This window comes from Salvelinus fontinalis, chromosome 10 (assembly GCF_029448725.1).
Source record: "Salvelinus fontinalis isolate EN_2023a chromosome 10, ASM2944872v1, whole genome shotgun sequence".
NCBI lineage: Eukaryota > Metazoa > Chordata > Actinopteri > Salmoniformes > Salmonidae > Salvelinus > Salvelinus fontinalis.
The window spans coordinates 30,438,890-30,452,915 of record NC_074674.1 but is presented as its reverse complement, the minus strand read 5'-3'; the positions used below and the strand labels follow the sequence as shown (position 1 = coordinate 30,452,915).

Genomic DNA, 14,026 nt, shown 5'->3' with positions numbered 1-14,026 from the left:
GGCCACAGTGTCTCCTGACCGCTCCTGTCTCAGCCTCCAGTATTTATGCTGTAGTAGTTTGTGTCGGGGGGCTAGGGTCAGTTGGTTATATCTGGAGTACTTTTCCTGTCTTATCCGGTGTCCTGTGTGAATTTAAGTATGCTCTCTCTAGTTCTCTCCTTCTCTCTTTCTTTTTCTCTCTCGGAGGACCTGAGCCCTAGGACCATGCGTCAGGACTACCGGGCATGATGACTCCTTGCTGTCCCCAGTCCACCTGGCCTTGCTGCTGTTCCAGTTTCAACTGTTCTGCCTGCGGCTATGGAACCCTGACCTGTCCACCGGACGTGCTACCTGTCCCAGAACTGCTGTTTTCAACTCTCTAGAGACCGCAGGAGCGGTAGAGATACTCTTAATTATCGGCTATGAAAAGCCAACTGAGATTTACTCCTGATTATTATTTGACCATGCTGGTCATTTGTGTACATTTGAACATCTTGGCCATGTTCTGTTATAATCTCCACCCGGCACAGCCAGAAGAGGACTGGCCACCCCTCATAGCCTGGTTCCGCTCTAGCTTTCTTCCTAGGTTTTGGCCTTTCTAGGGAGTTTTTCCTAGCCGCCGTGCTTCTACACCTGCATTGCTTGCTGTTTGGGGTTTTAGGCTGGGTTTCTGTACAGCACTTCGAGATATTAGCTGATGTACGAAGGGCTATATAAAATAAACTTGATTTGATTTGATTTTTAGTGACTGCAGCAGAAGGTAGTGGTTAGTGGTTGTAGTGACTACAGCAGATGGTAGTGGTTAGTGGTTGTAGTGACTGCAGCAGAAGATAGTGGTTAGTGGTTGTAGTGACTGCAGCAGAAGGTAGTGGTTAGTGGTTGTAGTGACTGCAGCAGAAGATAGTGGTTAGTGGTTGTAGTGACTGCAGCAGAAGGTAGTGGTTAGTGGTTGTAGTGACTACAGCAGAAGGTAGTGGTTAGTGGTTGTAGTGACTGCAGCAGAAGGTTGTGGTTAGTGGATGTAGTGACTGCAGCAGAAGGTAGTGGTTGTAGTGACTGCAGCAGAAGGTAGTGGTTAGTGGTTGTAGTGACTGCAGCAGAAGATAGTGGTTAGTGGTTGTAGTGACTGCAGCAGAAGGTAGTGGTTGTAGTGACTGCAGCAGAAGGTAGTGGTTAGTGGTTGTAGTGACTACAGCAGAAGGTAGTGGTTAGTGGTTGTAGTGACTGCAGCAGAAGGTTGTGGTTAGTGGATGTAGTGACTACAGCAGAAGGTAGTGGTTAGAGGTTGTAGTGACTGCAGCAGAAGATAGTGGTTAGTGGTTGTAGTGACTGCAGCAGAAGGTTGTGGTTAGTGGTTGTAGTGACTACAGCAGAAGGTAGTGGTTGTAGTAACTGGAGCAGAAGATAGTAGCTAGTGGTTGTAGTGACTGCAGCAGAAGATAGTGGTTAGTGGTTGTAGTGACTGCAGCAGAAGGTTGTGGTTAGTGGTTGTAGTGACTACAGCAGAAGGTTGTGGTTAGTGGTTGTAGTGACTACAGCAGAAGGTAGTGGTTGTAGTAACTGCAGCAGAAGGTAGTGGTTAGTGGTTGTAGTGACTACAGCAGAAGGTAGTGGTTAGTGGTTGTAGTAACTGCAGCAGAAGGTAGTGGTTAGTGGTTGTAGTGACTGCAGCAGAAGGTAGCTGGTGGTTGTAGTAACTGCAGCAGAATGTAGTGGTTAGTGGTTGTAGTGACTACAGCAGAAGGTTGTGGTTAGTGGTTGTAGTGACTACAGCAGAAGGTAGTGGTTGTAGTAACTGGAGCAGAAGATAGTAGCTAGTGGTTGTAGTGACTGCAGCAGAAGGTAGTGGTTAGTGGTTGTAGTGACTGCAGCAGAAGGTTGTGGTTAGTGGTTGTAGTAACTACAGCAGAAGGTTGTGGTTAGTGGTTGTAGTGACTGCAGCAGAAGGTAGTGGTTAGTGGTTGTAGTGACTGCAGCAGAAGGTTGTGGTTAGTGGTTGTAGTGACTACAGCAGAAGGTTGTGGTTAGTGGTTGTAGTGACTACAGCAGAAGGTAGTGGTTGTAGTAACTGGAGCAGAAGATAGTAGCTAGTGGTTGTAGTGACTGCAGCAGAAGGTAGTGGTTAACGGTTGTAGTGACTGCAGAAGAAGGTAGTGGTTACTGGTTGTAGTAACTGCAGCAGAAGGTAGTGGTTAGTGGTTGTAGTGACTACAGCAGAAGGTAGTGGTTAGTGGTTGTAGTAACTGCAGCAGAAGGTAGTGGTTAGTGGTTGTAGTGACTGCAGCAGAAGGTAGCTGGTGGTTGTAGTAACTGCAGCAGAATGTAGTGGTTAGTGGTTGTAGTGACTGCAACAGAAGGTAGTGGCTAGTGGTTGTAGTGACTACAGCAGAAGGTAGTGTGAGTGGTTTTAGTGACTGCAGCAGAAGGTAGTGGTTAGTGGTTTTAGTGACTGCAGCAGAAGGTAGTGGTTAGTGGTTGCAGTGACTGCAGCAGAAGGTAGTGGTTAGTGGTTGTAATGACTACAGCAGAATGTAGTGGTGAGTGGTTGTAGTGACTGCAGCAGAAGGTAGTGGTTAGTGGTTGTAGTGACTACAGCAGAAGGTTGTGGTTGTTGGTTGTAGTGACTGCAGCAGAAGGTAGTGGTTAGAGGTTGTAGTGACTACAGCAGAAGGTAGTGGTTAGAGGTTGTAGTGACTACAGCAGAAGGCAGTGGTTAGAGGTTGTAGTGACTACAGCAGAAGGTAGTGGTTAGAGGTTGTAGTGACTACAGCAGAAGGCAGTGGTTAGGGGTTGTAGTGACTGCAGCAGAAGGTAGTGGTTAGAGGTTGTAGTGACTGCAGCAGGAGGTTAGTGGTTATAGTGACTCCAGCAGAAGGTAGTGGTTAGTGGTTGTAGTGACTACAGCAGAAGGTAGTGGTTAGAGGTTGTAGTGACTACAGCAGAAGGCAGTGGTTAGGGGTTGTAGTGACTGCAGCAGAAGGTAGTGGTTAGTGGTTGTAGTGACTGCAGCAGGAGGTTAGTGGTTATAGTGACTCCAGCAGAAGGTAGTGGTTAGTGGTTGTAGTGACTGCAGCAGAAGGTAGTGGTGAGTGGTTGTAGTGACTGCAGCAGAAGGTTGTGGTTAACGGTTATAGTAACTGCAGCAGAAGGTAGTGGTTGTAGTAACTGCAGCAGAAGGTAGTGGTTAGTGGTTGTAGTGACTGCAGCAGAAGGCAGTGGTTAGTGGTTGTAGTGACTGCAGCAGAAGGCAGTGGTTAGTGGTTGTAGTGACTGCAGCAGAAGGCAGTGGTTAGTGGTTGTAGTGACTACAGCAGAAGGTAGTAGCTAGTGGTTGTAGTGACTGCAGCAGAAGGTAGTGGTTAGTGGTTGTAGTGACTGCAGCAGAAGGTAGTGGTTAGTGGTTGTGGTGACTGCAGCAGGAGGTAGTGGTTGTAGTAACTGCAGCAGAAGGTAGTGGTTAGGGGTTGTAGTGACTGCAAGAGTTTTGGCAACTCTCACCCGTCTCCTTATCTATTCAGATAAACACTTTTTCCCCCTCTCTCCTCCCTTCCCTCTCTTCCCTCCCTACCCCCTCGCTCCCCCTTCTCTCCCCTCCCTACCCCCTCGCTCCCCCCTTCCCTCCCCTCCCTACCCCTTCGCTCCCCACTGGGTCCAAGGGTTATCAGTGTAATCCCTCCTGTGTCCCCGCCCTTTCCAAATACCATCACCAACGTCTAACACTCCCCAGCTGCCTCTCTGTACCCACCAGCACCACAGCAGCCCACAGACACACACCCAGCAGAGAGGAGACAGATAGGAAACAGAGGGGAGACAGACAGGAGACAGACAGGAGACAGAGGGGAGACTCAGTGACTAACCAAACTGGAATGAAAGTGAGGAAACAGCACGGCAGGAAAGGAAGAGTCAGAGCCAAGCAGAAAAGCAATATTTGCCTTAACTGTGCAGAGTGTAGAATTTAACACAAAGCAAAGGGGAAAGGGAGTGACACCGACTGAGACCTTTGCAGACACAAAGCATCTGCTGAATACCTGGAGTTTCAGAAACACCAGGATATATCAGAGAATGACAAAGGTCTAAACTCTCATCATCAGGGTATAAACCTCCACCTGGTCAATGTCTTCTGTCTGACCTCAGGATCTGGATGTTCATGTCGTGGAGACCTACCTCTTCTTCTCTCGACGCGCATTCTCAGAGAAGGAAGACAGGTTAAAGAATAGAGTGTATTCACATCTTCTCTTACTGTTAGTGTGAGAGGTGAGCGACAGAGAGACAAATCCTCAGAACTGCTCCACCAATCACACAGTGAGTAAACACATCTCATTGTAATCATTATGGGAATCCAGGGATGGAGGGACATGGAAACTCAAACTAAACATCCTAACAAAGATCATAGTCAACTTTTTTCCAGCTCATAGGGTTTATGCTTCTAGAGCATGTTCAATTGAAGTTTGGGTGTGATGAGAAGTTTAGCATTTTGTATTGTATTACCAAGACCGTTTAATAATCTTTTGGGCTCCTGAGTGGCGCAGCAGTCTAAGGCACTGCACCTCAGTGCTAGAGGCATCACTACAGACCCTGGTTCAATTCCAGGCTGTATCACAACAGGTTGTGATTGGGAGTCCCATAGGGCGGCGCACAATTGGCCCAGCGTCGTCTGAGTTAGGGTTTGGCCGGGGTAGGCCATCATTGTTAATAAGAATTTGTTGTTAACTGACTTGCCTAATTAAATAAATGAAATAAAAATACTTTATTGGAAGGTTTTTAATCCACCCCCTTCTTTGCTTGGTTCATATGAAGACTGAATGGAAAGTAACTATTTCAATCCATGAACCCTTTTTCCCATGATGTTCTATGAGAGGTTATACATGCTGGTCATACCTGCACATGCTACCTTCATCTTAATACCAACAGTTATAGTATCAGATGTGATCTGAGGACATGTGAATATGACACATTGTGCCTGAGGTCCCACCCCACTGCTAAAGTCAACTGAACATTGATGAAAGTTTGGTGAAATAAATTAAATAACCCATTACAATGATCAGGTTTCAGTTAAAATCCAATCAACAAAAGGTTGTTGACGTTTAAAATTAGTGGAAGAAGGTTTCTTAGAATGGGGTTTTGAAGAGGGTGGGGTTGGGGGGGGTCTCATTGTTCTGGGTCTTTAGTCATCCAGGAGACTAGGGGTGGGGCCAAGGGAAGTCCATTTCCTCCCGCCCAGAGTTATGTAGTTATCTGTGTTTACTGTCTGCACCTCTCACCACTGTACTTTAGGAAACTTAGCTACCCTCACTTTAACGCAATGACATTCATAGGCTTTTTTTCAATCTACTATTGAAATAGGGGCATGCCAAACAGATTCCTGTGTGTAAAGGGGATCCATTATCAGCCTCCCCATCTATCTACAGTCGTGGCCAAAAGTTTTGAGAATGACACAAATATTAATTTTCACAAAGTTTGCCGCTTCAGTGTCTTTAGATATTTTTGTCAGATGTTACTATGGAATTCTGAAGTATAGTTACAAGCATTTCATAAGTGTCAAAGGCTTTTATTGACAATTACATGAAGTTGATGCAAAGAGTCAAAATTTGCAGTGTTGACACTTCTTTTTCAAGACCTCTGCAATCCGCCCTGGCATGCTATCAATTAACTTCTGGGCCACATCCTGACTGATGGCAGCCCATTCTTGCATAATCAATGCTTGGAGTTTGTCAGAATTTGTGGGTTTTTGTTTGTCCGCTCGCCTCTTGAGGAATGACCACTAGTTCTCAATGGGATTAAGGTCTGGGGAGTTTCCTGGCCATGGACCCAAAATATCAATGTTTTGTTCCCCGAGCCACTTAGTTATCACTTTTGCCTTATGGCAAGGTGCTCCATCATGCTGGAAAAGGCATTGTTCGTCACCAAACTGTTCCTGGGTGGTTGGAAGAAGTTGCTCTCGGAGGATGTGTTGGTACCATTCTTTATTTGTGTCTGTGTTCTTAGGCAAAATTGTGAGTGAGCCCACTCCCTTGGCTGAGAAGCAACCCCACACATGAATGGTTTCAGGATGCTTTACTGTTGGCATGACACAGGACTGATAGTAGAGCTCACCTTGTCTTCTCCTGACAAGCTTTTTTCCCGGATGCCCCAAACAATTGGAAAGGGGATTCATCAGAGAAAATGACTTTACCCCAGTCCTCAGCAGTCCAACCCCTGTACCTTTTGCAGAATATCCGTTTTTCTGATGTTTTTCATGGAGAGAAGTGGCTTCTTTGCTGCCCTTCTTGACACCAGGCCATCCTCCACAAGTCTTCGCCTCACTGTGCGTGCAGATGCACTCACACCTGCCTGCTGCCATTCCTGAGCAAGCTCTGTACTGGTGGTGCCCCGATCCCGCAGCTGAGTCAACTTTAGGAGACGGTCCTGGCGCTTGCTGGACTTTCTTGGGCGCCCTGAAGCCTTCTTCACAACAATTGAACTGCTCTCCTTGAAGTTCTTAATGATCCGATAAATGGTTGATTTAGGTGCAATCTTACTGGCAGCAATATCATTGCCTGTGAAGCCCTTTTTGTGCAAAGCAATGATGACGGCACATGTTTCCTTGCAGGTAACCATGGTTGACAGAGGAAGAACAATGATTCCAAGCACCACCCTCCTTTTGAAGCTTCCAGTCTGTTATTTGAACTCATTCAGCATGACAGAGTGATCTCCAACCTTGTCCTTGTCAACACTCACACCTGTGTTAACGAGAGAATCACTGACATGATGTCTGCTGGTCCTTTTGTAGCAGGGCTGAAATGCAGTGGAAATGTTTTTGGGGGATTCAGTTCATTTGCATGGCAAAGAGGGACTTTGAAATTAATTGCAATTCATCTGATCACTCCTCATAACATTCTGGAGTATATGCAAATTTCCATCATACAAACTGAGGCAGCAGACTTTGTGAAAATTAATATTTGTGTCACTCTCAAAACTTTTGGCCACGACTGTACAGTGCCTTCAGAAAGTATTCATACCCTTTGACTTTTTCCACATTTTGTTGTGTTACAGCCTGAATTTAAAATTGATTAAATGGCCTACACACAATACCCCATAATGTCAAAGTGGAATTGTGTTTTTAAACATTTTTACAAATGAATTAAAAATGTAAAGCTGAAATGTCTTGAGTCAATAAGTGTTCATCCCCTTTGTTATGGCAAGCCTAAATTAGTTCAGGAGTAAAAATGTGCTTAACAAGTCATATACAAAATTGCATGGACTCACTCTGTGTGCAATAATAGTGTTTAACATGATTTTTGAATGACCTCCTCATCTCTGTACCCCACACATATTTAGGTAATTCACGTTGGTCTCTGTAATTATTCTAGTTGCTTTGGTGAGAGTTGTGATGGTGGCTGCAATGTAAAACTATGATTTATACCTGAAATATGCACATTTTTCTAACAAAACATATGCTATACAATAAATATGTTATCAGACTGTCATCTGATTAAGTTGTTTCTTGGTTAGTGACTATTTATATCTTTATTTGTTCGAATTTGTGATAGCTACCTATTCAGGAAAAAAAAGTTGTGAAAAAAAAGTTGTGTCTTTTGCTATCGTGGTTAGCTAATAGAAATACATATTGTGTCTTCCCTGTAAAACATTTAAAAAATCAGAAATGATGGCTGGATTCACAAGATGTGTATCTTTAATCTGGTGTCTTGGACTTGTGATTTAATGATATTTAGATGCTAGTATTTACTTGTGGCGCTATGCTAGGCTATGCTAGTCAGCTTTTTTACTGATGAGGGTGCTCCCGGATCCGGGATGGTGACTCGTGAGAAGTTTTAATTATCTGTAAGGTCCCTCAGTTGAACACTGAATTTCAAACACAGATTCAACCACAAAGACCAGGGAGGTTTTCCAATGCCTCACAAAGAAGGGCACCTATTGGTAGATGGGTTTAAAAAAAGCAGACATTGAATATCTGTTTGAGCATGATGAAGTTATTAATTAAACTTTGGATGGTGTATCAATACACCCAGTCACTACAAAGATACAGGTGGCCTACCTAACTCAGTTGCCGGAGAGGATGGAAACCTCTCAACGATTTCACCATGACGTCAATGTTGACTTTAAAACAGTTGAAGAGTTTAATGGCTGTGATAGGAAAAACTCAGGATGGATCAACAACATTGTAGTTACTCCACAATACTAACCTAATTGACAGAGTGAAAAGAAGGACGCCTGTACAGAATAAAACATGCATCCTGTTTGCAATAAGGCATTAAAGTAAAACTGCAAAAAAATGTGGCAAAGAAAGGAACTTTATGCCCTGAATACCCTGTTGGATTTGCCCTAAACATAACACATCACTGAGTACTTTGCCCCCGCCCAGACCACGGGTCTGGCCATGGAGCCAGGTAGAACGCCGGGTTGTACGCCGCACACGGACTGGGCACCGGCGCCGAAGAAGGCTCCGGCCATGGAGCTGAGTTTACCACCGTGCCTGGACTGGGCACCGGCGCAGAGGAAGGCTCCTGCCATGGATCGGGACTGGACGCCGTGCCTGGACTGGACATCGGCGCAGAGGAAGGCTCCTGCCATGGAGCGGGACAGGATGCCGTGCCTGGACTGGACATCGGCACAGAGGAAGGCTCCTGCCATGGAGCAGGACCGAACGCCGTGCCTGGACTGAGCACCGGCGCAGAGGAAGACTCCGGCCTTGGAGCGGGACTGGACGCCGTGCCTGGACTGGACATCGGCGCAGAGGAAGGCTCCTGCCATGGAGCGGGACTGGACGCTGTGCCTGGACTGGGCATCGTTGCAGAGGTAGGCTCCTGCCCTGGAGCTGGAGATTCCGGACCGCTGACCGTCGCAGGAGGTTCTGGACCGTGGACCGTTGCAGGAGGTTCCGGACCGTGGACCGTCGTTGGGGGTTCCGGACTGTGAAACGTCGCCGGAAGTGCTGGACTGTGAACCGTCGCGGAAGCTTTGGACTGGGAATCGTCGCCGGAAGCTCTGGACTGGGGACCGTCACCGGAAGCTCTGGACTGGAAACTGACGCCGGAAGCTCTGGACTGGGAACCGTCGCCGGAAGCTCTGGACTGGGAACCGTCGCCGGAAGCTCTGGACTGGGAACCGTCGCCGGAAGCTCTGGACTGGGAACTGTCGTCGGAAGCTCTGGACTGGGGATCGTCGCAGGAAGCCTGGTGTGTGGGGCCGGCACTGGTGGTACTGGACTGGTGACATGCACCTCAGGGCGAGCGCGAGGAGCAGGCACAGGACGTACCGGACTGGGGAGGCGCACTGGAGGCCTGATGCGTGGGGCCGGTACAGGTGGCACCGGACTGGTGACACGCACTTCAGGGCGAGTGCGGAGAGCAGGCACAGGACATACCTGACTGGGAAGGCGCACTTGAGGGAGAGTGCGAGGAGCAAGCACAGGACGTACCGGACTGGGGACACGCACTTCAAGGAGAGTGCGAGGAGGAGGCACAGGACGTACTGGGCTGTGGAGGCACACTGAAGACCTGGTGCATAGAGCTGGCAGAGATGGTGCCGGAACAATGACACACTTCGCACAGCGAGTGCGGGGGACTGGCACAGGACGTACTGGGCTGTGTATGCGCACTGGAGACCTGGTGCGTAGAACCAGCACAAGTTGTACCGGAACGGTGACACACACTTCAGGGCGAGTGCGTGGAGGAGACACAGGACTTACCGGACTGGGGAGGCGCACTGGAGGCCAGATGCGTGAAACTGGTGCAGATGACACCGGACTGCACGCCCGCTCTGCAGCACTCTCATCGCCACCACCTCTCTCCGGAATCTTTCGTCGAGTTCCTCCTTCGACTCCCTGACGGTCTCTGGCTCATTCCTCGGCTGCACCGACCACCCCGTGTGCCCCCTCCCCCCAAAAATTTGGGCTGTCTTTTGGGCTTATTCTGTGGCCGCGAAACCCGGCATCGTCGCTGTCTTCCCTTCTCTCCCTGCGTCTGCTTCCATGGAAAGCTTTTGTCTCCAGCCATAATTTCCTCCCAAGTCCAGGATGTCTTCTCCTCCTTTATCTCCTCCCAAGCCTCCTTGGGAGGAGATAAGGCACGCTGCTTGGTCCTGTTGTGGTGGGATCCAAGGCACGCTGCTTGGTCCTGTTGTGGTGCGATCTTCTGTCACGATCGTCGTGGTAATCATACTCGGACCAAGGCGGAGCGTACGTAGAGTTCCACATGTTTATTATTTGAAACTAACAAACACAATAAAGAGCAACGAAATGTGACGTTCTGTAGAGCTCACAGGCATCAACACGAAAAAAAGATCCCACAAAAACCAGTGGGGTATAAACAGCTGCCTCTGATTGGGAACCATACCAGGCCAACATAGAAATAAATGCACTTGATCACCCACCCTAGTCACACCCCGACCTAACCAAAATAGAGAATAAAAAGTCGCTCTATGGTCAGGGCGTGACAATCATTGACAAAAGATGACAATTAAATCCATTTGAATCCCACTTTGTAAAACAACAACGTGGAAAAAGTCAAGGGGTGTGAGTTCTTTCTGAAGGCACTGTAACTGCAAGCCCTATAAGGCTCCCGAACAGAAGAGCAGTAACAGGCCTGCGCTATCACTTGGCCCATTATTAACTGCACTACCACTAGTAATGATGATTATGAAATTGTATGACAGACACATAAATTACTGAATTAATAACACTAATCATTTTGTTTCCCGAAGGCCTAGGGAGGATGAGTCTGCCGAGGAACCAGACCCTGGAGAACGGCATCACCAAGCTGCATCACATTAACAATGGGGAACCTCTGTCTTCACTGCAGTTCCACCTCCAGCACACAGGCTCTGTGACCTCTGTGCCAGGGTCGCCCACGGGGGGGTCAGGGGTGGTGGTGGTGCCACCCCCGTACTCAGTAGCGGGCAGTGTGGCGGGGGCTACGGACGCCACTCTGGAGCTGAGAGGCTCTCTGGACTGCTGGGCGTGCTCAGTACTGGTGACGGCTCAGAACCTGATCATTGCCCTGGTCAACAGTACGCTGGTCAGTATTGTGTTCGGCACCATCATGACCCCAGCGCTGGTCATGGTCGTGTTTGGCTTCCTATGTCACTCTACGGTAAGACTGACATCCAGGAAGAAAGTCTGTGTGTATCAGAAAAAGATAGAGACAGAGAGGGGAGAGTCAGAGACATACAGGGAGAGAGAGCATGAGTCCTGACCTGAGCATTCCTGAGCACATGATGAGTAGTTTTAAAATGTGTGTGTGTGTGTGTGTGTGTGTGTGTGTGTGTGTGTGTGTGTGTGTGTGTGTGTGTGTGTGTGTGTGTGTGTGTGTGTGTGTGTGTGTGTGTGTGTGTGTGTGTGTGTGTGTGTGTGTGTGTTTGTGTTGGTTGCACACCATTAACCATTTCTCCTCCCTCTCCTCCCTGTCGTCCCCAGGTGCAACCCAATGGCACGTCCCTGTACTGTTCAGACCTGCTGGATGACGGTGGCTGTGTGGCCCTGCTGGTGGTGGGCTTCATCCTGGTCACCCCTCTCCTGGTCCTGGCTCTGGCTGCTTACTGCCGCCTGGCCCGCCACCTCCAACTGGGCCTCTGTTTCATCCCCTACAGCAGGGCCGTCTACAAGAACCTGCCTGCCTCGCGTCAACGTGGAGGAGGCTGCTGTGGCCAGCAGGGGGCCTCAGAGGGGGAGGGCAAAGGCAGTGTGTGGGTGTGAGGGGAGGGATATGTTGACCCTAACCACTGATGCAGGGTCAGATAACATTTTCTTGCCTCTTAAGGTTACGGTTAGGATTGGGGATCAAGTAATCTGATCCTAGATCTGTAGATAGAGGCAACTTCTACCTTGAGCAGGGAGGGAAGGAATGTGAAGGAAGGGAGAGAACAGGGCATGAGGGTAGTAGGGAAAGTTGAGGTGTGGACTCGTGGAGATGTTGTTTATGGACACAGTTATAATATGCCTATGAGTCTTTTGGTGGGGGTGGTGTGGAGGTGGATCTTACAATACACTGGTTTGTAGATTGCAGAGAGCAAAGGTGAAGCTGTAAAAACACAAGTATGCTACATGAAGTACTATCAAATACCACTGTAACTACACTGCAATTATTTGTCATTATGTTTGTTTTTTATGTTGAATTATCCTGTACTATTAGTAAATTATGTTTGTTTAGAATAAAATATTTCCATTATATCAGAAAAGGTGTTTTGTCTTATAGAAATAACTACAAGTGAATCAGTTTCTGTCTGGCATGAAATGACAACATGTCCCTCTAGTGGAGCACGAGATTCCAACTGCCATTACATCACCTCACAAACAATGTGGGTTACCAAGGCTACTATCTCTGATGCCATATGACAGCTGTCAAATGTTGACTCTTTCATCAAAGTTTTAATGACATATTAATTCCAAGTAAGAACATCATAGAAATATGTTATACAGAATCAAAACACTTTTATAGCATCACTTCACTCAGTAACTGGAAGGCTTTGTGTCACGACTTCTGCCGAAGTCGTTGCCTCTCCTTGTTCGGGCGGTGCTCGGCGGTCGACGTCACCGGTCTTCTAGCCATCATCGATCCATTTTTCATTTTCCATTGGTTTTGTCTTGTCTTCCCACACACCTGTTTTCAATCCCATCCATTACCTGTTGTGTATTTAACCCTCTGTTTCCCCTCATGTCTTTGTCAGAGATTGTTTGTTGTCAGTGTAGTGTTTATTTTGTATAGGTGAGCGACGGGTCTTCGTACCCATATTTGTTTATTATTCATTTTCTTATGAGTGTTATGGAGCATGTTCCTTGGACATTTATTAAAAGACTCCATTTTACACTCCGTTTGACTCTCCTGCGCCTGACTTCCCTGCCACCTATACACACGTCTCTGACACTTTGCTTGTATTCACTTGTCTGGCTTGAATAGAATGATGACATTCTTAGAAAACTGTTGACAACCTATAATCATATTTTGTGGATAACAAAAACAGTTGTCATAAAGTAATAAATACATGAGTAACTTGCTAATTAAAACATTTAAAGTAAGATAAAACAATCTACTTCTGTCATGTTTATAGTCATGACCTGTGAATAAGCAGCTGTTGTAATGTAATTGTGAATATTTTGAATATATTCCAGGCATCCTAACTGCCCATTATGGCAATAGAATAGTATTGAATGGAAAATCCAAAACAGATTTTTTTTTATTAAAGCAATGTCAGTTTCATATAAACTACAAAACAACTTATTTTCTCCCTGCCCGCTGTTGTGCTCTAAGTCAGCTGTTTGAAAATCAAAACAAATATTTACGCTACTGAAAGTTCACTGCTCAAGGTCACAAAAAGTCAGTGTTCTGCCCATCAGTCAAATTAGGTTGGACTGGGTGTCAGATTAGGTAAGGCCACGTTTCAAAACTGATCAACTATGGTTGACTATTGTGTTGGTTACATCTATTGTCACCTTGTGTTGATGGTTGACAGGATAATAATAGCATACACAACCTTTAATAAAAGCACTTCATGTAATATTTTACCATGTGGAGGTACAAGATGCATAATAAAATGTTTTAAATAGTGTGGGTAAACACATCATCTTGACTGACTAACATTGCATCCCTTGCCAATTGGATCACCATGTCCTTGTTTAACAGTTAATAAGGGAACAGTGTTGGGGAGTAGTGAAATACATGTATTTACATTTTTAACTACATTTTGCAGTAGCTTGTTGTTGGTGGTAGAACTAAACTAAAATCTTGGTAGTGTTTTCAGTAGTGAATTACATGTAGTGGTGTAGCTAACTAGGACTACTGGAACTACACACTTTACTTTTTTGCTCAAATCAAAAAAAATATGGGTGAAGTAGGCAAGAATATCGTATATCAACAATTCAAATTATTCATATAAAAAATACAAGTATTGGTATAAAAAAAATACAACTATTGATATCAAATATTCAATGAATATATGTTAAATCGGCTTTCCATACACCAACACTGTAAGAGAACACAGCAACAATTCACTGGAAATCTATTAACTTCCATGCCAAGTTGCCAACACACGCATACAGTAAATGCAGGGGCGG

General features: G+C 46.4%; 1 protein-coding gene across 1 annotated transcript; it reads left to right on the top strand.

The window, feature by feature from the left end:
* The first annotated feature begins 3,738 nt into the window (after window positions 1-3,738).
* Window positions 3,739-12,745, top strand: LOC129863996 (transmembrane protein 88-like). Its single transcript, XM_055936507.1, has 3 exons — window positions 3,739-4,281; window positions 10,681-11,069; window positions 11,393-12,745. Exons 2-3 carry the CDS (start codon window positions 10,692-10,694, stop codon window positions 11,669-11,671), a joined length of 657 nt encoding a protein of 218 aa, XP_055792482.1. The 5' UTR covers window positions 3,739-4,281; window positions 10,681-10,691; the 3' UTR covers window positions 11,672-12,745.
* Window positions 12,746-14,026: the final 1,281 nt, after the last annotated feature.